Consider the following 24,288-nt stretch of genomic DNA (forward strand, 5'->3'; position numbering starts at 1 on the left):
ATGATAATAATGGGAGGGGAGACCAGAGTATCAACAGCTACACCTAAACGCGCAGTCTGCTCGCTTTCTAGTGAAACTTGCGCTTGTTGGACGGTAAATGCGCACTGCGCTGCCCGAGCGCAATTTTTGAAGCTTTTTCTCAACTCATTAAATTTTAATGACAGGTTCTTTCACTAAGTATGGACTAAAACGATTGCGGACATAAAAGCCAAGGTGTGGAAAGTTTAAATGGACTTTAAATGGACTCGTGGAGTGCGGGTGAAGGTGACCTGGATTCATGGATTTTATTAAAATTTCAAAATACTTTTTAGCAACTCTGACCGCGGATGTCGACGACTGATCTATTTTCTTTTCATCCACGGACGGACTGAGAACAAAAATGTGACAGCTGTGATTTTCCCCCCCCCCCGTTTCCTCCGTCTTTTTTAAATTTAAAAATCCCTATAAGTTTTTTTTTTTTTTTTTTTTAATCTCACTTCGATCTAAAAAGGAGGAAATGAACAGTTAAATTTGGTTTGCATCAATGGATTGAAAGATTATACTTTCATCTTCAAGTGGAAAAAGTGCCTCAAGCAAGGTAAGGAGGGAGCTGTGTGTCTGAAGCATCCTCTGCAGGGACGATATTCCTCTGTAGCATCGGTTTCCCTTCTGAACGGATTACCCCTCAGCAATAACACCGATCCGCTGCTGCCTTTGTTTATGTTTACTGTCAGACGCGCCTCTTGTCACCAGTGATTTGAGTGTTTTCTCTAACAGGCATGTGAATAGATTCAACACCCTGAGCTGATCTGCAGTGATTTCTACCCCCATGATTAAAATAGAAAGAATGATTCTCAGTTTCACTTAAGAAAAATGAGGGTTCCTTTCTGAGTCAGACAAAAGATGCACCTGTCCTTGTATAGGAGGTCTGTGTGCAGGGCTGTGCATCACAATTCACTATTGGGTTCCACAAATGAAGATCCTGTGCTGCATGTGGAATCAGACATTATTTTCTTGTTGCATATGGTGCAACAAGCTGAGCTGCTTTGTGCAAAAGAGCGTCCATACAGTCATTTTATGTGTTATTTAGCGACTTCTATCCTTTGTTTTTGTTGTATTTTACACTGATTTGTTTGAAAAGAGGTGCACAAGTGCACACACACTTTTGCAGAACCTGTAATCCCTTGTTTTGGACCATAAGACTGCATAGGGGCTTTGTTTACTTTCAAAAATATAATCTGCCTGCTGTAATCGGCTTGTAGGTTGTCGGGTTTTAACCATCTTTGAGTTAAAACTTATGTTTATGATGGTTTTTCCTCCAAAAGAGCACAAGAGTAAAAAATCTGTACTACAGTCTGGATTCTTCAGGGAATCATTTCATTATAAGTCAGTTGTGTTCTTGCATTATTTAATAGGTGCAGCGAGGTGCGGGAAGCAGTTTTGCATTTACAAGAATACTTGAAGGAGCTGCTGATCTGATCATCCAGAGCTTCCAATGTGAAATCTGTAGATGTCAGATTGTGGTTCAGGTTTCACTTTAACATCCCACATATTTGAATATTTATCAAGCTTTAAAAATTTCACTTGTTCCTCTCAGCATTCTGAACACCATGTGGTGAACTGCGGCCTGTAGACAGATTGTCTGCTGCGGAAGGAAATTGATTGTTCTGACACACAAATTATTCATGAGTTGAAAGTGCTTTCTCCAAATTGCTGGTTATTAGTTAGGATAGAGTCTGTTAGCGTCGGTGGAGAAGCTCGATCAGATGCTGAATGTAAACGCGAGTGAAATCATTTCTCAAAGCTGAAGGAGGTTAGAGGAAGCGGCGGTTTAACGTAGATGTCCGTTATTTTATGTTCACTGTCTCACCAGTGTCTGGAAAATCCTTTTACGCCTCGCAGCGGCAGATTATCTCACAATTAGGACACCAGAACTGTAATAATGCACATTTTTAGGGGTTTGTGTGGGATTTGCTTTAGCATCCCTTATTGATCTTCATGTTCCCAGTTCAAACCAGCGCCGTGCTTCAACACCGGACTCCAGCTTGTTACCTTTGACCTTTGACCCCCCAGATCGTCTCGCTGTCGGGTCTTTTGAAGTGCTTTTACGCGACTGACCCGTGAGTCGGGGGCAGGGAGGGACAAAGACTTAAGGCTTAGCAGGAGGACGTTTCAGCTGCTTTACTTTCGCTGGACGTGAGTAGGTTTTCACTCGTTTGACAAAACGTGAATTCAATCCGGGCGTTTTCTTTGTGTGAGTAAATTAAAAACGTTTAACCGTCGCTCATCGGTCAATATTATTACACAATATTCCAGCGCCGCATGAATCCATATGGCTTTCCCCGTCGCCAGAACGGGGCTTTGCTCTCGTGCCAGCGCGTCCTCAGTTCATTTCCTTTAGAGTAAATGTCAATAGATGCTAAATTAGGTTTCCATGTCAGAGCCAGCGCGCACGGATTGATCGCTGTGGTCCAACCAGTCAAGGTTGATGGTTTACAGCCCAGTCGTGTGTGAATAACCGTGGTTCACATGTGCTAAACGTGAGGGGATGTTCCCAACACGAGTCTTATTGTCCTGAAAGCTTCTGCTCCAGCGACGCTCACACAATCTGCTGGTTTCCACCATCGAGATTAACCAGGATCGCTAAGAGGGTGATGCTGCGCCTCCTTAGGCCCGTCACCAACATCCCATTGGGATCTGCTTATAGGTGCTGCCAGTCAACACACAACCAGACACTCCAGGTGCCAGATTTATGTTTTGTGTCGTACGTTTTCCAGTTTAAAATTGTTCTAAATTAGACATCTCGTTTGACCACCGCGCTCCAAGTGTTCCTCCTACGCAGCGTGACCTCGTCTGTTGATGCCGGAGTGATTCAGTGATGATCCATTCGTAGGAGGTCTGGCCTACCAGCTGTTGGAGCTGACAGCTTGGGTCCATCCATCTGGATGCTGATTCAACAAACAGATATCGATGAGGATGTTCCAGCTTTCATCGTTTGGTGAACAATGGCTCGTTTTTTTAATTATTTTTGTTTCTGAAGTTCCTGCTGGACAGAAAAGTCTTGGTTTTCCAGCTCCAAACACCTTTTTTGACGCGTGTGGAATCAGTCAACACACGACCTGCCGGCTTTACACGAAGTGATCTGTGCAGCGTTAGGTCCACTGATTCGATTTCAGCAGCGATTGATCTCCGCGCTGCTGCTGCATGACACGCTGTCCTTGATGTGAATTTGATCTCTAATTTGATTACACTAAATAACGCTGAGCAGCAGGGCGGGATTTACTCTGGGCGTGACGGGCGAACCGTCCAGGAGGCTAAGTCACGACTAGATCCAAAGCAATTTGTGTCATCGCAATCCGGTCAGCGGTGTCCACGCACGTTACTGAGCTTAATGTCCTCTGCTGAGGCAGCAGTTTACTGGACTGTGTTGCCGCTGACGGGGGGTGGGATGGGAGGGGGGTGGGCACAGAAACCCTCATCGAATCATCGTGATGAGTCAACGCTGCTCATCTTTAACCCACAGCTGCAGAGGTTCCTGTTTGTTGTGTGATCTCCTCCATCATTTCATGACAGCTGGAGGCATAAAAATTAGAAAAAAAAAGACTTGTTGTTGTTTTGGGGGGTTTTTTCTCTTATTTTTAGTCCATTATAACAGTCCTGTTTATTCCAACACCCCCCTGAGTGAATCATGCTTCTCAGTAGGAGTAATCCGTTCCTCATTGCTCTTACTGTAAAGCCAAGGCACTGTGATTTGTGTGTGTGTGTGTGTGTGTGTGCCTCTGGCCTCTCCATTGTGTTTGTGGTGATGCTTTTGGCTTTCTGCTCGTGTTGGAAAAGGTGTTCATCAGAAGTTCTCACGGGGAATCGAGGGCAGCGACAAGTTGTGAGTGTGTTCAGTTTGAAGGAGAATTGTCTGATCTTTTCAGCCTGTCCGGTGTGAGACAAGGACTTTTCCACCAATCAGGTTTAAAAAAAGTGCTCTCAGGTACGCTGACGGTAACATGCATGAACATCTACAGTACCTCTGCACTAGTGATCCCACCACGGCACAAACGTGCAGAAATCTTCCCAAAGATTACGTGTCTTCAAAGAATACAGTCACTTACTAACAGGGAAGCATCTGGATTTTGGTGTAGTTATTGGATTATGAGGTGATTACATTCGTCTGACGGGGGGGTGGGGGTTATGCAGAGACCCTGTGAATGTTGCTGTGGCGTCCGGCGTTGGAGTCACCAGGTTGTGTTGTGTTCCAGGTCGGGGGATGTGTGACGGCGTGTGACGGACGGCCATGGGACCGGAGCGCCGCTGGCTTCAGGCTGTCACCGCTGCTGTAGCCATCTGTCTGCTGAGTGAGTCCGCTAACGCCAAAGAGCATCCACCACACACACACACACACACACACACACACTCACACCTCATCTTCATAATTCAGTTCTCTTTTTGGGGGGAAATTTGTTGTGTCTTCAGTCTTTTCAGCCTCACTTTGCGGGTGACGTCAGCGGTGGGAGACGATGAGTCAGGACGGAGCGAGGTCACCGCCATGCACAAATCAGTGGGTTTAACCACGACGTGAAGGAACGCTTTCAAACAATGAGCGTTTGCATAACGCCGACGGGTCTTTTTGTGTCTGAGACAGGCTGCTTGTTTTCCGGGTGTTGTGTTTGTTGTTTACCGGCGTCAACCTGTGGAGCGTCGCGAAGCCGTTGGCATATGTTGTCGTTCAGCTGCCAACACACAGTTTGAGTGAGATGGTGATGAATCTGGCTCGGCTCCTGCTGCCGTACATTAGAGAAAGTGTGTGTGGGGGGGGGGGTGGGGGGGTGGGGTGGGGGTGGGGGGGCATGGACACGAGAGAATGAGGCCAAAATCCAACTTAAATAATATCTGTGGGTGTGGATTTAGATCAATCTGGGATTTACGCTACCCCCCCCCCCCCCAACCTAACCCAGGCATGCTACTCTGTGTGGTTGCATGCGTTTATAAGGGGTGGGATGGGGGGGTGTTGTAGTGGCGGGGAGAGGGGGGTGGATTGATTTTGCTGGTCCACAGACCATGTGTGAACCACAGGGGGTGGTGAGAGGTCGACCACAGACGCTCCTGCCCCCACCATCACACCCCCCCCCCCCACCTAACTGAGATTAAAAGTAATCACCCAGACAGAGCAAACACTGGCACCCAGCAGCGCCCCCCCCCCACACACACACACCCACGTGAGCGCAGGGCAGCGCGGCAGAGGGACGGCTGCTCCAGGTGTCGCTAATGGGATCGAGGTGTGTTTGGAGGCTTTGCTGCAACACGAACCCGTCACCAAATGGCACACAAGTGTTTTAACAGGGCCTCCGACAGCACGGATAACACACACACACACACACACACACACACACACACACACACAAAACATTGATGTTTGAGAATTACCAAATTTGGCATCAATAAAGTAAATCTGTCTGTCTGTCTGTCTTGGTCGTATTCTCTGAAGTTTTCTTGTCACAGCAACACTTTTCATCAGGATGGACGACCAAACTAAATCCATACAGACTAATCCGGTCTCTCTATCAGCTGTAACTCTTCCTAAAAGCCCCTGACCCCCCCCCCCACACACACACACACACACACACCCCGTGTGCTTTACAGCTGAAGGCCTTGTGCTGAGAACAAATGTCCTATCTGTGACCTGTTGTTGTCTTTGCAGGTGTGTCTCAAGCCGACGCCTCATTGGTCCGTGCCAGGGAGGGCAGTTCTGCGGAGCTGAGCTGCAGCCTCACCCCCTCATCCAGAGAAGACACCACCCCGAACCTCTTCCCGCTGCACGTGGTGGAGTGGGTGCGCCTGGGCTTCAACGTCCCCATCCTGATTAAATTCGGAGTGTACGCGCCGCGCGTCCATCCAAACTACAAGGGTAAGGGTCGCTCAGACGCCTGCGATCACACGCCGCTTCCAGGGAAACTCAAAAGTACCTGCGACACGTGTCGCGGCCGCGATCGGAGCGTCTCGCGTCTGAAGAGGACGAGGAGAAGAGGGAGGCGTCGGCGCAGACACCGTTGTTTTAGAAAGACGGCACACTGGCATTTATGGAGATTTGAGGAGGGGAAGTTGGGATGAAAAGGCGTCCCAGAGAGGTAATCTATCCAAACCACAATCCCATAATTACTGCTGGTGCTGTCTGAGTGTTGGAGGCTGCAGGGAGAAGGGGAAGGGCCAGAATGGAGGTAGTTACAGGGGGGAGGGGGGCGACTGAGCTGGGAGAGGGGGTGCACCAGTAGCGCTTGCGTATTGTGGGGATTAGGAGTGTAGGTGGGGCCGTGCCGTTCTGATGACAGTGTTTTATTAGTATGCCGGGGGGGTGACCCAGTCAGCGGAGATTGTTGTCCTGGAAGGAGGATGGATGAAGCGCTGGGAATAAAGGGAGTTTTCTTACTGGAGCCCTATAATCCCGTCATTGTCTACCGGGGGACAAAAGACAAAGAGGGGGGTGTCACAGCCTCCCCTCGGCCCCCCGAACCCAACAGAACACCCAAAGTCCTGCACTGTGTGCGTTAGGAAAGGGTAAATGTGCAAGAAAATACTGTTTTAAAGCAAAAACCACAAAAGTGTTTGCAGCATCTTGACAGCTGAGGGGCCACAATCACATCGCCCCCCCACCCCCACCCCACCCACCCACCCCCACCCCACTCCCGTCAGCGGGAAACCGCCATTGTTTCAGGGCGATCGTCTGATGTACAACCCGCCAAGAGCGGAAGACGATGGGGTCGTCCACAGATTCTGACGTATCTGTTTTGTGTGTGTGTGTATGTGTGTGTGTACGTGTGTGTGCATGTGTGTGTGCGTGTGTGTGTGTGTGCGTGTTTGTGTGTGTGTGTGCGTGTGTGTATGTGTGTGCGCTCTGTGCTTCAGATCCTCGTGTCTCCCCCTCCCACCGGGGGCAGATGGCGTCACGTGAAGCGTGTCACCGCTGTGGGTCTGATGTATTCTACCCTCAAATTAAAACGTTTTTTTTGGGGGGGGGGTTTGATCTAGCCGTGAGGCGGTCTGAGAGTCGGCGGCCGTCTCCTCATCCTTGTCCCGGCTTGTCTGCGTTGATCCGTGTTGATTTACGACAGGATGGTTTGATTCGTGTTATTAGACGCACCTGATTTATGCCGTGTACTCGGGGGGCGGGGGGGGGGGGGTGGCTAAAATAAAACATAAAACGCCGCCTCGTCTGCTGCTTCGTCTCAATCTCACTGATCTTATCGGACGTGTTTAGAAATCGAAGCGGGTCGTATCTCCTGGGACTATTCCAGTCGTCCATTAAAACCACATCTTTTGATACGGTATCAGGTGTACAGTATTTGAGATTGCAAACCGCGCCGTACCCCCACCCTCCCCACACTGTTTAGACCTCAGAGACTATTGAACCGAATCAGGAAGGTATGAACACCCGCAGCCCCTCTCTTCCTCTCCGTTTCACACCCAGCATGCCCTGCAGGCCTGAACATTAGTCAGCTCACGACAGAGACGAAGCAGGCGGATGAACTCCGACTGACATTCTTTTATGGGCTGTTTTTTGCTAAATTTGTTGAGGAAACACGTTTGCAGCCTCGGAATCGTTTAGCGACGCGGGAGGGGGGGATTAAATGTCTCCTGTGTGCTGAGAGAAATCAGTAGTGACTGTGAAGACGAGACCCCGACCCGAGGTTAGAAAGACAATGAGCGCACCCCCAGATCTCAGCAGGCCTCCATCACGCTCTCCACAGCGGCGTCGGCTGCACGCATGTTCACCTTAAAATGTATGGGAAAGAAAAGGAACTCTGTGACCTTTAACCCCCCTTTACACCGCGGTGGACTTTGGTATCGATCGACCAACCTTTAGCAAACACGCGTCCGTCTGGCGATGCCAGAAGCTGAAAGTAGCCGAGCTGAAAGGAGAAACCGATCACCTTTATCCCTCCACAACCAGTTTTTCCCACCAAAACCAGATCAGGTCTGTGTGCGGCAAAGCATGAAAGGAGATTCAGTTGCACCTTTAGAGAAGTGAGAGCAGCAGGAGCTCAGGTGTGTCAGCGAGTCACATGAGATCAGTTCATGTCACATCCTGTTCATCCAATTCTTGACTGATTGACTAATACAAAGCATCACTTTCTTAATTCTTAATCAATCGTTTAGTTTTGCTTTCTGACCAGGAAACACTTCCTTTTGAGGTATTTCCTGTTCTTTTGTTCCCTGGATGTTGAAACTTGACGCTCCGGCGGCGTTGTGAACCCATGTTGCGTTGTTTTCTCGCTCATTGTTGACTCGTGCACCTGTCGGGTCAGAGAGGACCGGAGTTGGGCAACAGTTCCGATTCCGATTCTTCCGTCTTTTTTGTGATTGTCGGTTTCCTTTTCTTTTTTTTTCGTTAAAAATCAGATATGTTAGACAGAAAACAAAGCGACTGAGCTCGTTTTGGGTCGGTGAAAGGGAGAAATTTGAATTCATTTTGTGTAACGTACTTGACTTGTTGAATAATGTCGAAACTTTACCGGCCAAGTTTTATATTTGAAATCATTTTACCTTTTATCATTTTAGTTGAGCTCAGCGACTCGTCGGGAAGGTCATCCCTCCATCTTTCACGAGTTTTTTCCACAAATATCACATCATAACACGCTTGATATTCACTAATGAGGACTCTTCCTGGAGATGCTGAACACATTCCTGACGGTCACTCCAGTCCAGAAACCGAAGCAAATTCTCTGCAGCCGGCAGCTTCAAATATCTGTCATAATCCTGCTGCACCGGATTCCATATCTTTACACACTTTGTGATCGTGCACCAGTTGTACGCCGAGTCGGGAGGTTCCTGCTCTTAGTTTTGGCACGTGAGTTGTGTGTGCTTGCTGGTGCGGGGCTTAACGGACCCGGACAGAGCGAGAGGGACGGAGTTAACTGTAATCTATCTCACGACAAAGAGCTATTCATAAGAGGGTTAAACTGATTACGCAGACAGGAGGATTGAAGAGGGAAATTTGGGGGGGGGCGTAGGAGGGGCGAGCTGTCAGAGACCGGGGGGGGGGGGGCCGGGCCCAGACTTATGATTGTATTCAAATCAAAACAGATCCCACAATGCACCTCTGCCCCGATTCGTTTGTGCACAAACGGAAGGACAAAGAAAAGCAGCGCCGAAGCTTCTGCAAACAAAAACCGATCCGTCTTCCTTCCTGTTGTGGGACGTTTAATTCACTGTACCCCCCATGTATGACTGCAGACGCACCAGCAGGCAAAACCCAGCCCTGTGGAACGGTTAAACCTCATTCTGGAGCTTAAAAAGCTGCAAAACTAATTAGGAATATAACGTGAAGAGAAGAAAGGAGTGGAGGTGAGACTTAAAGGGAACCCAGAATGCAACGGGGTGTGAAAGGCGTGCGGTTGAACCTCCTCTCTGCTCGGCTGAACCGCAGCGGTTTCACTTACAGAAGCCTCATCTAACAAAAAAAAAAAAAAAAAAAGAGGAGTAGCAGATCACAAACCATGTGACAACATCTCCCGGCCGGCGGCACGGCGCTGAAATCTGAGCGACTCCCCAACCCGCCGCCGCCGCCGGGCGAGAACTGGACCCACATGAGGAGGTTCACACACCAGCAGCGGATTAGCGTTTCCATTTTCCACCCTTGGCTGCACCGCCGCCCCACCTTTTTGGAAACAAGGGCTCATTTTAAGTTGGCCGGGGAGGCGTCATGTGATAGGAGGAAGAACGAGGAGGAGGAGGAGGAGGAGGAGGACATGAGGAAGGAGCCCCTCTATTGTTTCAGCCGTCCTCCCTGTCCACCTAATGATGTTGGTCTCTTGAGGAGGCCGGTTGGACATTGTGCTCATATAGAATTGGTGGGGGGGTGGTGATGAATGTGTCTGCTGGGGAGTTATGGGGCTCCGGGTTCACAAAGGTCAGCTCCTCATTGGTTGCCGGGAGGGGTTATCGATGCTCCGTCTCCGCGTAACCTCTCCGTAACCTCTGCGTCAGCCGTCGTTGGGTTTTCACTCGTTTCCCTCGCCAAACGTTTGTGTTTTTATTTCTATCTGAGCATCAGGACGTGTTTTTGAGCGACTGAGCGCCGATCACCTGCCGAACGCCGCCTCACATTCCAGTTTCAGTCCACAGACGCAACATTTAAATTGAAATAAAAGCGGCGTTTTGTCACCCGGCGTCAGTCTTTTGTCCGCCTGAAAGCCAAACAGCGTTCTTTCTGTCCCTCATTCATTTCCTTCTCTCTTCCTTCTCTGCTTCTTTTGCCCACTGGGTGTGACACAAGACTATTTCCCCCCTCCAGGGGTAATTCTTCAAATCTCTGACAGTAGAAAACCCTCCCCTCTCCATGATCGACCCCGCCCCTGCCCATGTTTGGGCCCCCCCCCCATCAATTTTCCACAGCAACTGAATTCAAATCTTAAAAACCTACAGGCCGGGCTTTTCCTGGTTCCCATCGCCATGGTAACCTGAGAGAATGAGGAGTGGGGCGCTGTCTCTTTGTAGTGATGGACAAGAGGGAGGCGACGGGAAAGGGTTAAGTGTTGGGCAGTAAAAAGCAGAATTCCCCTGTGGACACGCAGGGGGCAGGGCTCGGGCTATTTTTTGAAAATCAACATGTATACACACACCCACGTGTTCCTGAGCACGCCCCCCCCCCCCCAGATCAGAGCGCAGCCGGTTTGTAAATAGTTAAAACGTTGATTCTCTCAAAGTCCAACGGCAGTAAAAGAAAGCGATCAAAACAAGATGAGATAGAAAACACACACGTTCACCAGTGGAAATGAGTGTAAAAAATACTCCTCTTTGCACCAATTGGTTGTCCAGGCTGGAAATGTGGTCATTTACTAATGGATCCATCTAATAACTGGTTCCCCCCGGGGTAGCCGGCGCTCAGATTCCCAGAGTTTTCCAGGGAAACGTCGATGATTGGAGGTTTGGGGCTGAAACCGTCTCCGACTTTTCTCTAGATGGGGAAGAAATCACAGCTGCTGGCTTTGGTGTAAATAAATAGCCAATCAGAACGCGTTCCATGTCTGCAGGTCGTTTTGAAATTAACCTCATCAAACCACAAAATTTCTGCATTTTTTTAAATCATTTGTCTTGTTTTTTTGGGGTGGGGGGACGTAATTTGGCTTCTCCATGATGATCATCATGTTCCGGGTGAGATGAAAGAAAAACGCCTGAAGTTACCCCCCGTACCTGTCATCATCATCATCCGTCTGCACGTTTCCCCGCCCCGCCCTGCCCACCTGTTTGAAATCACGCCGGTCTGTGTTTTAGGAGGTCAGTCAAACATTAAACCCGCCTATGAGGCAGAGCGACGGCCTCGTTCAGGAATGCAGGGTTAATTGTTAGCCGTTGTCGTCTGACGGTACCCTCAGCCCCCGTCTGAAGGCCACTGATTGGCTGGAATGGATTTCCAGACGCCGTCTGGAGGTAAACAGGTGTGAACAGTGAGGAGATCGTGTTTCTGCTGATATTGTTGCTTCAGGGTTGCAGGATATTCAATCGTCCGCTGCTTTTTTTTTTCTTTTTTTTTTTGTACAATACGTCCGCCGAGGGTGAAAAGACATTTTATTTTCAAGTTCCTTGCAGAAACAAAGGATTGAATAAACAAACTGAACTCATATTATCCCAACAAACTCGTTTGCTGCAAACGGGAATGACGTGATGCCGGGAAAACATTCCCACATTCCCGTTTACTTTCAAACTGAGCAACGTGTGTGTTTCTACCCCCCCACCCCCTCTCCTCCTCCTCCTCCTCCCGGCATGCATCCTCCTGCCGTTTAAAGCCCGGAGATTGAAGGGGGGAAAAAAGAGTTCATTGAGAGTCAGAATAAAAGGAAGGGGGTGGGGTTGGAGGGGGGGTTAGGGTAGGGAAGGGTACTCCAGTACCCTGAAAACAGGCTCCAGTCACCAGGCAACCGACAGATCAAGTTTCAAAGCCTGACAAGGAGGTGTAAGAAGTACAGAGAGAGGACATGGAGCAGGGTGTGTGTGTGTGTGTGTGTGTGTGTGTGTGTGTGTGTGTGTGTGTGTGTGTGTGTGTGTGTGTGTGTGTGTGTGTGTGTCCATCTGTGTCTTAAAGGGCGTTCACACACGTCCAGATCGCTCATCTGCCCTCCTCTCCGTTGTTTATCTGCGTCCCGGTGTGTGACTCATGTAGTGACACACGACGTTTCCCACTGTAGTGATTTAATGAAGCGTTGCCGCGGCGCCCGTCCTTCGCTCCTCACAGGACACCCCCTTTATTAGTGATGTGGCTCATCGTTACAGTCATCACCAGTGATTCACAGCTTCTTATTTTTATTACCTTGAGGGTACGGTCCGGTCACAGAATGCAGTTTAATGTCACACATGCTTTGCGGGTGTGCATCCCATAATTCACATATGTCAAACTCAAGACCCGGGGGCCAAATGCGGCCCGCCACATCATTTTATGTGGCCCGGGAGAAGATAAAAGGTGAGAGTGTCTGAAAATAAATAGGTAAGAAGTGTGCTCTGACCAAAACTACATTTCCCACAATGCAGTCATTCAGCCCATTTTGACACTGAAAAAAAGCTTTTGAACAAAGTTAATGTCCTAACTTGTGTTTGATGCTGTTTTTCTTTATTCTCTGGATAGTTTGATCCTTGATTGATGGAGTTCTGTGGGTTCAATGACCTGATGGATTCAAAGGATTCATGTTCTAACAGAGAAACAAACAGATTTTTGTCTGTGTTTCTGTAATATTGGTGACTTTAATCAGTAATAAATTCCGTTGTTTAACATGAAGGAGTAGTTACACTTATTTTACATTACATTGAGTTACATTTAGTTACATTTATTAGTCACATCTGACCCTTTGATGTGGCCCTCAGTGAAAATGAGTTTGACACCCCTGCCATAATTGGTTTCTTCAGTTTCCTTTAGCGGGGAGCACGTTTTCTATTTTTTACTGCTGTGAACGTTGGATCCGTTTCCGTCTCATCGCTGCTTTGACATTGTGTTCTTTTGTCGTGGCGCTAAGCCTGTTCCTGCATGTGCTGACGCTGCCTGTGTGTGTGTGTGATCCCCTCTGCCCCCCCCCCCTAAACTCACCCTCACCCCCGCCCCACCCAGGCCGCGTGTCGCTGACCCGGGGCGCCTCTCTGCTGGTGGATCGACTGACCCTGGAGGACGAGGGCTGGTTCGAATGTCGAATCCTGCTGCTGGAAAGCGAGAAGGACAACTTCCAGAACGGCACCTGGACCTTCCTCTCCATCACAGGTGCAGCGCCGCCGGGTTCAGGGGCGCCGGGTTCTGGGGCGCCGGGTTCAGGGGCGCCGGGTTCAGGGGCGCGGGTCCAGGCCCACCGGGCCGAGTGTGTCTGTCGCTCAGCGCTGGCTCTGGCTCATTTAGAGCCCTGTTAAAGCCAATGATGTAATAACAGATGATAACATGGTCATTTATTACCAACCCTCACCCCTAATTGCTGCCTTATTAGCCAAAGGTTAAATGTTATCAGTTCAGGGCTTTTATTACCTTATTGGCCTGTTACTTACCTTCAGCGCTGCCTCTGGCTGTAGTCAGAGCTTTGTTAAAGCTGATAACATAATAACAGCCAATAACAAAAAGAATTTGCCCTTTCTTGAAATGTGATGTGATGCATTAATGTATTAAATGGCCACTGACTTAATAAAAGTCCTCAACTGATAATGTAATAATGTATTTCTAACCCTAACCCTTAATTATTATGTTAATAGCCAAAAGTTATGACGTTATCAGTTCGGGACTTTATTGCGTTATTGGCTGTTATTACATGATTGGCTTCTTCCAGCCTTTACTTCCTGTGTGTCATGGCAGCGAATCAGGACTCAGTACTGATCACATCTGGTCTGTCTGTAGAGACCCTGCTGTCAGGTGATGTCGGAATTGTCTTTTTTTTTTTTAGCCTAATTTAATCCTTCAACACACACCCTGGCCACACACACACACACACACACATCACAGCTACGCCAGGCTCGAGTTCGGATTTCGTCCGAGTGTGAAGTGGAGATTTGATATGATTGTGCTGCAGTGAATGAAGGGCCTACATTTGAGGTAGGGGATGAACATTGGACACCGTTCTCACACACAACAGCGTTACGTCAGAGCCTGAACTCAATATCACATGAACACACGTTACCCAACAGCGGGGATCTGTCAGCTAGGGGAAACCCCAAATTCTGATGTGGAGACGAGATCAGAGAAAAGTTAATGAATTGAAATGGTAGCCTGAGTATAATCCGAACCTTTAGAGCGTCAAAAAACCATCAAATTACAGAATACATGAAAAAAAGTCAAAAATGAGTATGAAACCACAGCCGATCACACCTCAACTATTTAAGTGGATCTAGATGCAGACATCCTTTTTAAAAGTTTAATAAACTACACTCTCTGTTAGTGTCAGTATTTATTTGGGGCTGCTTTATTTGCATATTTAAATAAAGATGAATATCTAATGGCTCTGCCCTCGTTGCAGCTCCACCTGTGTTCATCAAGACGCCGCCGTCGTTCGTGGAGGTTCTGCTGGGAGACTCTCTGACTCTCAGCTGCGGAGCCCACGGCAACCCTCGGCCAACTGTCGTCTGGCATAAGGACGAGAGCCGAATCGAGAAACACGAGAAAATAAAAGTGAGTCGGAAGAACAGATGGGACTCGCCGTCTTTTAATTAAATACTTATTAATTAGCATTTCCTGTAGGAGTTGTGGTTTTTATGTTCCGCCGAGGGGGAACTACTTTGTTGTCTTGTCTGCGACGGCGTCGCCATCATCTCTGTCTGATCCTCCGCCCACTCGCAGGTTCTCAATGGTACCTTGTCTTTGGCCTCCGTCACGAGAAATATTTCAGGAGTCTACAAATGTCACGTGTCCAACACGGAGGGGAACCTGACCCACTCCACGCAGCTGCAGGTCAAAGGTCAGCAGTGAAATGCCACAGAGTCTTATCGCTGTCATGTTTAAGCAGCTGAGCAGGAGAAGAGTTTATGCTTTTAAAAGTAAATATATTCAAAGTTCTGTTCCGATTCAGTTTTCTTCTTTCACCTGAAATGATTTTATGAACTTCCTGTTGGACATCCGTGGTTGAAGAATCTCTACTGCCACCTACTGTCCTCCCCCTGCCGTTGCATTGATTCAATCTGGTCTTGAACGCTGCTTTAACGCTGTTGTGTCTCGTCCCCAAGGACCCCCCATCATCATCATCTCCCCAGAGGACACAACCCTCAACATGTCCCAGGAGGCCGTTCTGCAGTGTCAGGCTGACTCCTACCCCTCCAACCTGACCTACGAGTGGCTGAAACAGGGGCAGAATGTTTACCACATCGAGTGAGTCGCTGAAGAGATTTATTTTAGATTAGGTGTGAAATAAAACGCTGGTTTTTAATCTCTTCTTCGATATCTTTATCTTCAGGTCTCTGAAGTCCAGAGTGAAGATTTTGGTGGATGGGACTCTCCTCATTCCTAATCTCATCCCAGAAGACGCCGGTAACTACACCTGCATCCCAACCAACGGCCTCCTGACCCCGCCCTCAGCCTCGGCGCACCTCACCGTCAAACGTAAGCCTAAAGTCGTCTGTCTCCTGAACCCTGACCCGGGATGCTTGTGGGTTTCCCTGCATGCTGTTTTCTGATTGGTTCCTTCTCCTCCGCCTCAGATCCTGCACGTGTCGGCCGAATGTCGCGGGAAACGTATTTGCCCGCTGGCATGGAGGGTGTGATCGAATGCCCCGTCCAGGCCGACCCCCCCGTGCTGTACGTCAACTGGACCAAAGACGGGACCAGTTTGAATCTTGATAATGTAAGATAACCCCTGGAGACACACAGGAAACTGTCAGACGGGCCTCACTGATCGGCTTCCTCTCCTCTGTCCAGTACCCGGGGTGGATGGTGAACTCCGAGGGCTCCGTTTTTATAACCACGGCCAACGACAACGCCGTGGGCTTGTACACGTGTACGGCCTACAACAGCTACGGCACCATGGGCCAGTCGGAACCAACCCGGGTCATTCTGAAGGTGAGGATCCCGACACAGGAAGTGAAATCCATCCTGTAGACACAAACAGTAAAGTACAATTCTACATTCTTCCTGCAGGACCCCCCGACATTCACGGTGCTCCCTAAGCTGGAGTATCTCCAGGAAGTGGGGAGAGAGTTGATCATTCCGTGCGAAGCCATCGGGGACCCCGCCCCCAACATAACGTGGAGTAAGGTACGGGGTGACCCCCTCTCTGAGAGGAAGACGCCTCACGAAGCGTCTCTGATCACTTCCTGTTCTTCCTCACAGATCGGCCCTTCTCCTCGCTCTCAGTACACCGTGTTGGCTAACGGCTCCCTGCTGCTGCGGCCGCTCAGTAAAGACCACCAGGGGGGGTGGGAGTGCTTAGCTAGTAACCACGTGGCGGCGGTCAGCGCCGGAACCGTGGTGATGGTGCTGGGTGAGAGCGCCGCCTCATTTCTGCAAAAAACTGCTCCCGATCTGCGGCCACGTCCGCCGCAGACCGTTCACACGTTGTCTTTCTGTTCCTCAGGCACCAGTCCTCACGCCGTGTCCTCGGTGTCCGTCGCCACGGAGATGAACCAAGCCAACGTGTCCTGGGTGCCGGGGTTCGATGGGGGATACACCCAGAAATTCACCGTGTGGTCAGTAGAACTCGACACACGCCGGAGCTCCCAGAAGGCCGCAGTCTAAACTGTCCCGGTCGTGTCGGTTTTGCCTCCAGGGTCAAACAGGCGTCCAGAGGGAAACACGAGTGGGCGTCTCTGCCGGTACCCACCTCCAAAAGCTACCTGCTGGTCACCGGGCTGCTGGCTGGTACCGGATACCAGTTCAGCGTTCTCCCTCAGAACAAACTCGGCTCCGGACCGTTCAGCGAAATCATTTCCGTGCGAACACAAGGTCGGTGGAGGTCGACCCGTTTCCTCCTCGCTGTCGTTAGCGCTGTTTTGAATGTATTTTTTTTTCTCCTGGTATCAGCCGTTCCAACAGAACCGCCTACAGACGTCACACTCCCTCTGCTGGACCCGCCCACACTCCTTTCAGCCAATCGGACCGAGGAAGGGATCCTCCTCCAGTGGTCGCCCCCGGAGGCGCCCTCCTCCCCTCTGACGGGTTACGTCCTGCAGGGCCGTCAGGACCGGGGCCAGTGGGTCATCCTCAGCAGCAACATCAGCGCCAACGAGAGCGAGCTGCTAGTGCTGGGCCTGCTCAGGGTAAAGACTCGTCGGGGGTGGGGTGGGGGTGGGGGGGGCGTGACGTCGCTGCTCTGTGACGTAACGTCAGTCACAAAAACCCATTTCTGTTTGTCTCAGGACTGCAGCTACGATCTGAGGCTGCTGTCTCGCGCCAACGAAGTCCTCAGTGACCCGAGCGAGTCCGTCAGCGTCAACACCGTCGGTGGGTGGCTTTGTATTGACTCCTCTGACTCAGTACCGGTTTATCTACGCCACTGGATAAAAACTGTGACAATTCCAAACCGCCATTTTTCACCGGTCTGATTACAGGAATGGAAATGTACCCGCTGCGCCCCAGTTTCCTGGAGGTCATCCCTGAGCCTCTGCTGGCGGGCGTGTTGGGGGGCGTGTGCTTCCTGTTTGCAGCCATCATCCTTTCATTGGTGACGGCGTGCTACATGAGTCAGAGGAGGCAGAGGCGGCGCAGAAAAAGAAGACAAGGTGAATGTTTGTTACGTCCAGCGAAGCGGTGATGTGTTGTGACTGTCAGCGTCTGTCCGTCCGTCCATCCGTCCACCAAATGTCTTCACAACCGTTGCAGATGGAAGGATGAAACAAAAAGCACATTACTCGGGCCGCAAAGGGGATGAAAATGAGATGATGACCTTGACCTTGAGAAAACTAGGTCAAGGTCAAATTTTCATTTTTTTAAACGTTTTTTGTACACATCTCTGAAACCTGATGAGATATAATCACAAAACAAAAACACTTTCAGGAAGCCAGAGCTATAAAAATGTGATGGCATCGCGGGATTTAATCGTTTTAATAATTTAATACAATGTGTTATGATGGGATGTCTTCATCTAATTGCTTTCTTCGCCGTGTCTCAGATCTCCCAGCTGCCCTCCAGAAGAACTCTCCAGAGTAAGTGTCTTCACCGGATGGAGCATGAAATGAAAGCTTTCCTGGTACCGTTTTCCAAACTTGATGAGGTTTCTTGTCCGTGTCTTTCAGCGCTCGCTCACCTCCTCGCAGCCCAGACAGCGTCCTGAAGCTGAAGCTGTGTCCGCCGCTGCCCTTCTTCCCCAACGCCTCGTCCTCCCAGTCCGACCGCTCGTCGTTCGACAAAGGCAGCCGCGGCGAGTACCACGACCAGCGGAGGCAGCTCCTGTCCAACTCCTCTCCTCCGCCTCACTACACGCTGTTTGAGAGTCATCTGGGATCTCAGGCGCCGTCTCCGACCACCCTGGAGTCCATCTCCAGAGGGCCCGACGGACGCTTCATCATCCAACCGCTGCAGGAGGACCCCAGCCCCTCCGATAAGAAGAACGCGAAGGAGGACATCCTGCAGATTAACGGCGGGGCGAGCGGCTCGGGGAGCAACAGGACGTCGTTCCGGGATTCTCCAAAGTCGAGCGTTCTGAGCTCGGAGAAGGAAGACAGGAAGAACTCCCCTCTCACCGTGGACATCCCGGAGCTGAGCAGACCGCCGTCCTCTCCTGGAAGAGTCCGGGCCATGGCCAGAAACTTCTCCCGTCACGGCTGCTTTTACTCCGATGACGAACAAGGCTCTGAAGCCCTGCTGGAAAGAGCCAGCTTCTACTCGGACAACAGTGAGAAAAAGCCCAGCGACACCCACAGGAGGTATTTTATGCCGGGAAATACTGAAGATCTGTTCCCAAGTCTGGGAAGGAAAAGTAAACCTCTGGAGAGAGGCTACCAGCCGATGGAGAACCTGAAGAACGGCACCCTGGTGTCACAACTGGACAGCGAGTCGGAGAGGGATAGCATCAACAAGTGTGTCCAGTTAGCGAAGGAGAGGGAGCAAATGGAGAAGGAGCTGCGGAACTACACGTCCTATCAGAGAGGGGGGGGTAGAGACGAACGACAGTCGATAAAGATAGAGAACACACGAGAAGAAGAACCCGTATGGAAGCTGCAGGACGTCGCCCTGAGGCAGAAGCACCGACCCGCCGGTCAGACGAGTCGCGTGTCCGACTACCGGAGGGCGTGTTACTTCGGGAACACCAGCAGTCCGATGGACCGGCTCCCTGCTTCCCGCATGAACTGGGACATCAGCCCCGTTACCGCGGCTACGAGCCTCATCCCTGTGCGGAGACTCCAGGAGATCACCTCGCCCGGTTCGCCGCGTCCTCTCACCACAGACGAGTCCTTTACCGTCGATTCGTCGCGTTCTCCGGTCACACAGAACACCTCCCTTCCCACCATCTCCATGGAGATGACCTCAGAGAATCCCCTGCTCCAAACGCCGATCAGAGCCCGGTCGTTGAGTCCGCAGACGGGGGCAGACGCGTGCAGGAGGTCCGTGACGGAACAGGGTTTAAGGGAGAAGACTCTGGGCCAAGGTGGAACTTCTAGATCCAGACACTCGTACGCTGACGCGGGCGCGACCAGAGGTTCCTCCGCTGACGGCGAGAAGCCGCCTGCTCCGTGTCGTCGGCCTGAGACGCCTGCAGAGGATGCGGCTGGAGGGGACGCGAGTCCGTCCGGCGATTCTACCGTTCGCTCCGAACATCAAGAAGTCGGGGCCAAGGTCAAAGAAAGGGAGGCTGGGCCGCAGGAGGACAAACGGACTTTGGGGTTTTACTCGGAGTTGGAGAGGGAGGGGGTGCGAACTCGCTCCAGGAGGAGCGATAGGGGGCTTTTCTCCGATAGCCCCAGTCCCGTTTCCACGTTGACACTTGTAGAAGAAGTCGAGAGCGACCAATCCCAGTTTTCTGTTCCCAGAATATCCGGATCCTTCAAGACCAAACCTGCAGCGCCGTCGCCCAAAGTGTCCTCCGTGCAGACGAGTGTGATTCTGGAGTACCTGAGCCTCCCTGGTTTCATCGAAATGAGCGTGGATGAACCCGAGGAAGAGGCTGACGCCACAGAGACGCCGAGTTCAGACAGGAAGTCAGGAAAACCCACAGCAGCTAAGCCCGACGTGGTTCCCAGAAACTGGGAGGTTCACGTTCAGGAACAAGGGGCCGACTCTGTGGAGTCCAGCTGTCATTCCAGGAGGCGCCCCCTCCATGGAGAAGGTAAGGATCCGTCGCTTCGGGTACGATTCCCAGACGAGCCGAGGCCGTCGTCGTCGTCGCCTCCCGGCCCAGAAAAAACCTGCAAGCAACTTTACGACGAGAAAACACGGAATAAAAGACCAGACCGACCCGAATCCAGAAGCGGGTCCAGATCCCCCCACCCCCTGCTCAGCGCCGCTAGAGGAATGGCCGATATCGCCTCAAAACACTCGCAGACTTTCGTAGACGCCAGCGATTCTTTCTCAGAGAAATCCCAAAGACAAGCGTCTCAGGGCAGCCGGGCCAACAACATCGCCTCTCGGATCTGTCAGGCCCCCCCCCCGTTTCTGAAGAAGTCCCTGAGCGTGGGCCCCTGCAGGGCGCTGTCGGGGTTCGGACAGCCTCGTCCTTTCCTCAAGAAGTCCTTCAGTCTGGGCTCTCAGAGGTGGGAGCACTTCGAGAGCCCCCGGGCGTACATCTCTGAGAAATACTACTGGGATGAGTTCCCCACCCCCGAGGTCCGGTCCTACAGTTTGGGCCGCAGCCCCTCCTCCTTCCCCAGACCGGGCCCCTCCTGGAGGGAGTACGTCCCGTTCCGACGCCCCGACATGGGGAGCTTAGAGAGACCCCACCCCGCTCAAAGACCCTTAGCTAGTCCCCCCTACCTCACTCCATCCATGTACCCCCCCAGACACGCCTCCATCCCCCCCATGATGGAACCCGATCGGCGACGGCAAGCCGCCGTTTTCCCAGAGTCCTCCAGGTGGGCCCCCTCGTATCAGGATCCCCAGAGGTGTGTGCAGTATAACTACATCCCCGTGCCCCCGCCCATCCCCGTCCCCGAGTACCAACACTGGCCGGGACCCAGGGGGGACGGCCTGAGACCCGCGGATCCCAGGAGGGGCCCCCCGAGGTCCTACCTGCCCAGGGGCATCAGCTGGCCCTCGCCTTATTACACCACCGGCCCACCGAGGGAGGGAGAGGGCTACAGGCTGATGGGTAGGGGGGGGGAGGCGGAGCCAAGGGAAGGTGGGCGGGCCAGCTACGCCAGTCAGAGCAGCGGCAGAGGCAGCGCCGGCCTCTTCCGCCAGTCGCTCTCCGTCACGCCCACTCTGCTCAGCTCGCCCGAAACCACGGAGGAGAACGAGCGCCACCGGGCGGAGGCGGAGCTTCAAGAGAGGAGAGCGAAAAGGTGAAACGCCGCCCGGATGACGAGAACAAGCGCACCCGGAGCGTCTTCCTGGTGGAGGGAACATAACTGGTGTTTTTGTGATGTGTGTGTGTGTGTGTGTGTTTGCGATGATGTCATGTGACCGCCTCCTCTGTGTCGTTAGAAGGAACACGTCGGTTGATGAGAGTTATGAGTGGGACTCTGCTGACGTCTGCGTGGACCCCGAGGTCCTGGAGGCCCCCGGGTTCGATCAGAGAGGGAGGGGGGAGCTCAGATCCGATCGAACCGGCGGCCTCCGGGACCGGCAGCGGAAAGGTGAGTCCTCCAAAACTCTGGTTTTATTTTTGATGTTGCATGCGTCATCGCCATCGCAACGCTCGATGCGATGCTGCACGTGTTCATCCCTCGTGAGCTTGTCCCATGACGTGCCATTCCATGCATTTCCTGTCCCCCCCCCACCCCCCTGCCCTCCCCAGGCCCGCCTCCCCCCGTCAGCCCGCCGGGCGACCAGTTCAGCCGCTTCCTGAGCGAGGCGCGCTTCAACGCTCTCCGCCAGGAGTACCAGCGGTACCGGCGCGCTCAGGAAACCGTCTGCCCCCGTGAGCCCAGCCTATCCACAGGCCGCGGGTCAGACTCCGACACCAGCTCGGCGCTGCTCTAGCGGCTTCACCCGGTCCGTTGTTCCGCCCCGCCTTCCTCTCTTTCCACCTCGCCTCCTCTCACCTGCCTGCAACCCTTTTTCTCGCCTGCTGCTGTGACCCCCCCGCCCCGCAGAATTAAATTAGTGCATGCAAGAATGTCTGATCCTCCGCTTAAATGTGGGTTAACTTTTAAAGACCGCGGTCTAACGCCGTGCCGCTCTCTGTCCTTCGCAGGTTTTTCTCGGTCCTGAATCGACAGACGACTTGAACGCACATCAAGAAACGTTTGATCCTGTTACAGCGGACGAAAGTTAACGAACCAGACGGCGTCTTCCTCTGGTCCTGGTTCCGTTCTGCATCCGCTAAGCTGAGAGCAGATTATTTATGTTCCTAAGATCCTGCAGCTGTCCTGTTGGTTGTTTTCAGTCTTGACAATCAGGTACACAACGCCGCTCTGACAAACGAACTGCATCCAGTTGAGGGGTTTGACGAAGAAGAACCTCGTCTGTAAAAGCAGCAGCTCTTCATCAGAGGGGTTTTATTCCAGGTTTGTGTGCGGTGCACGAAAGACTTCCCTTTAATAAAGGGCTGTTTGTGACAATTATGTGTTCCAGGATAGAATCTGTTGGTGGGACGTCTGTGTCTGCTGTGTTCTCTGTGTTGCTTGAAGTATTTTCACCTCTTTCTGAATGAGAAATACTTGAATAATTCCATTTACTGTCACATCTTTACGTTTGAGGAGAGTTTATCATCCTCCTGGTTCCATGAACTCGTTTCTACAATAACGTCCTGATCATTTTCATCGGATAATCTCATAGTGTTTGTTCTAAATGTACAAATGTTTGTAGGTACCTGTTGTTTATTCCTCCTCATCGTTTCATCAGACGATTAAACTCTACTTAACTCCACCTGAAAAGGTCAAACCTTGATTAAACGAACGACGGGGGAAATTATTTCTGCCTTAAGTCGCCCTCGTTCACCTGGAGGCTTTGATTGATAATCAAACCAAACTGATCAGAGGATTTAAAATGATTGAAATCTTCTTTTTTTGGGGGGGGTTCACACGAAATGTGTTTCCATGTATTTATTGAGGTGAGCTACGATATGCAACGATGTTTACATTCCACGTCTGACGCGACGGCAGCACTGTGAATATTTCATCGACTTCTGGTTCTGTTTGGAATTTAAAAGTCCTTATGAACTTTCTGCTCATTTAATTTTTTGGGTTTTTGTTTTTTTTTACTGGAAAATGACAAAAGCTGTTTTTTATGTCACGACAAACAGATTTAAAGAAACCGTTTGTAGCTTTGTATTATATTTACTAAAAACAAGAGTGAATGAAATTCTGACGATGGTTTTGGAGATTTTGTACAAAATGGAAATTTTTATATCTCACCACGTTGTTGTTTTTGTCATTTTTATATGTTTGTAATGAATAAAATGTTTATTCTGAAATCTGAGACAACATGCTATTATTTAATCTTTTTTGGCTCACAGAGCAGTTGAGACTGGACAATATTTTCACAGACCGGCCTTCATTTTCTGGATAATGACGTCGGTACGGCTTTAGTCTTACAATAAATCACCGCAGTGATTTAATGTAAAATGCAGACATCAACAGACAATAAACAACTTTTATTCATAAATTAATAATCAACATCTCTGTAAACAAAATAATTATAAGAACTAATTATAATAAAAAAAACTTTACTGCACTGATGAGCTTTATTTTGAAATATAGTGACTTAGAATCAGTACATTCAGCGTAGGAGAAATACTGATCATTTCTACATAAATGGGTAAAAAAGTCAATGAATAATAATTAGAATGAATAATAATTATAATAATGAGACCCCTGATCTTGTTTCTCTGCAACCAGCTGGTCCCCTCTGGTGACAGGAGACAATGACACCGGAAGTGTGTTCCAGACTTCCGGTTTAGTCCGCGGTTCGGTTTTCTTTACGGTCACTGCAGAAAATCCCGCTTCACAAAGACAGGAGGTTGGAAAGGGAAGCAGGGTTTTCGTTACTTTTTGGGCGATCTCAGGATAATCTGCGTTGTCTGTAATCCAGAACACTGGTGCGGTTGTGGGCGTTTAATTTAGGGGTAGCGGCTGGTAACCTGTCACGTGACCGACACCTGTCAGACGCACGCATCCGTCTGTGCGTCATTCCGCACAGACGTCACTCATCAAACTAAAACATCTTTAGACTGATAATCAATTTTTTTAATTTTTTTTTAAAAAAAACAACAAAAACCTTAACGTTCTGTGCCGCCCGGTACCTGACGCCCCGCGACCCGGTGGTGGGTCGCGACCCGG

The 24,288-nt window shown here is 50.6% G+C and overlaps 1 protein-coding gene across 2 annotated transcripts; it reads left to right on the forward strand.

The window, feature by feature from the left end:
- Positions 1 to 98: 98 nt before the first annotated feature.
- igsf9b (immunoglobulin superfamily, member 9b) lies at positions 99 to 23,358 on the forward strand. 2 transcript variants are annotated; one of them, XM_068311965.1, is made up of 22 exons: positions 99 to 577; positions 4,233 to 4,328; positions 5,672 to 5,878; positions 13,064 to 13,210; positions 14,445 to 14,596; positions 14,765 to 14,882; positions 15,148 to 15,289; positions 15,375 to 15,520; positions 15,619 to 15,761; positions 15,836 to 15,976; positions 16,055 to 16,171; positions 16,247 to 16,397; positions 16,491 to 16,602; positions 16,683 to 16,858; positions 16,937 to 17,172; positions 17,272 to 17,356; positions 17,464 to 17,634; positions 18,024 to 18,057; positions 18,148 to 21,348; positions 21,491 to 21,642; positions 21,804 to 22,000; positions 22,203 to 23,358. In XM_068311965.1, the coding sequence occupies exons 2-21, from the start codon at positions 4,268 to 4,270 to the stop codon at positions 21,986 to 21,988; spliced, it is 5,877 nt and encodes a 1,958-aa protein (XP_068168066.1). In that variant the 5' UTR covers positions 99 to 577; positions 4,233 to 4,267; the 3' UTR covers positions 21,989 to 22,000; positions 22,203 to 23,358. The 2 variants fall into 2 exon arrangements, with proteins under 2 accessions (XP_068168066.1, XP_068168067.1); XM_068311966.1 differs by lacking the exon at positions 21,804 to 22,000.
- The last annotated feature ends 930 nt before the right edge of the window (positions 23,359 to 24,288 follow it).

Source organism: Antennarius striatus, chromosome 3 (assembly GCF_040054535.1).
Source record: "Antennarius striatus isolate MH-2024 chromosome 3, ASM4005453v1, whole genome shotgun sequence".
Classification (NCBI taxonomy): Eukaryota; Metazoa; Chordata; class Actinopteri; order Lophiiformes; family Antennariidae; genus Antennarius; species Antennarius striatus.

Excerpts from the sequence above, each read along its gene's own strand:
- igsf9b (XM_068311965.1), top strand. The coding sequence starts at position 4,268 with ATGGGACCGGAGCGCCGCTGGCTTCAGGCTGTCACCGCTGCTGTAGCC. Across the intron at positions 14,597-14,764 it reads AGAAACACGAGAAAATAAAA|GTTCTCAATGGTACCTTGTC; the intron begins GTGAGTCGGAAG and ends GCCCACTCGCAG. Across the intron at positions 16,398-16,490 it reads AACCGTGGTGATGGTGCTGG|GCACCAGTCCTCACGCCGTG; the intron begins GTGAGAGCGCCG and ends TCTGTTCCTCAG.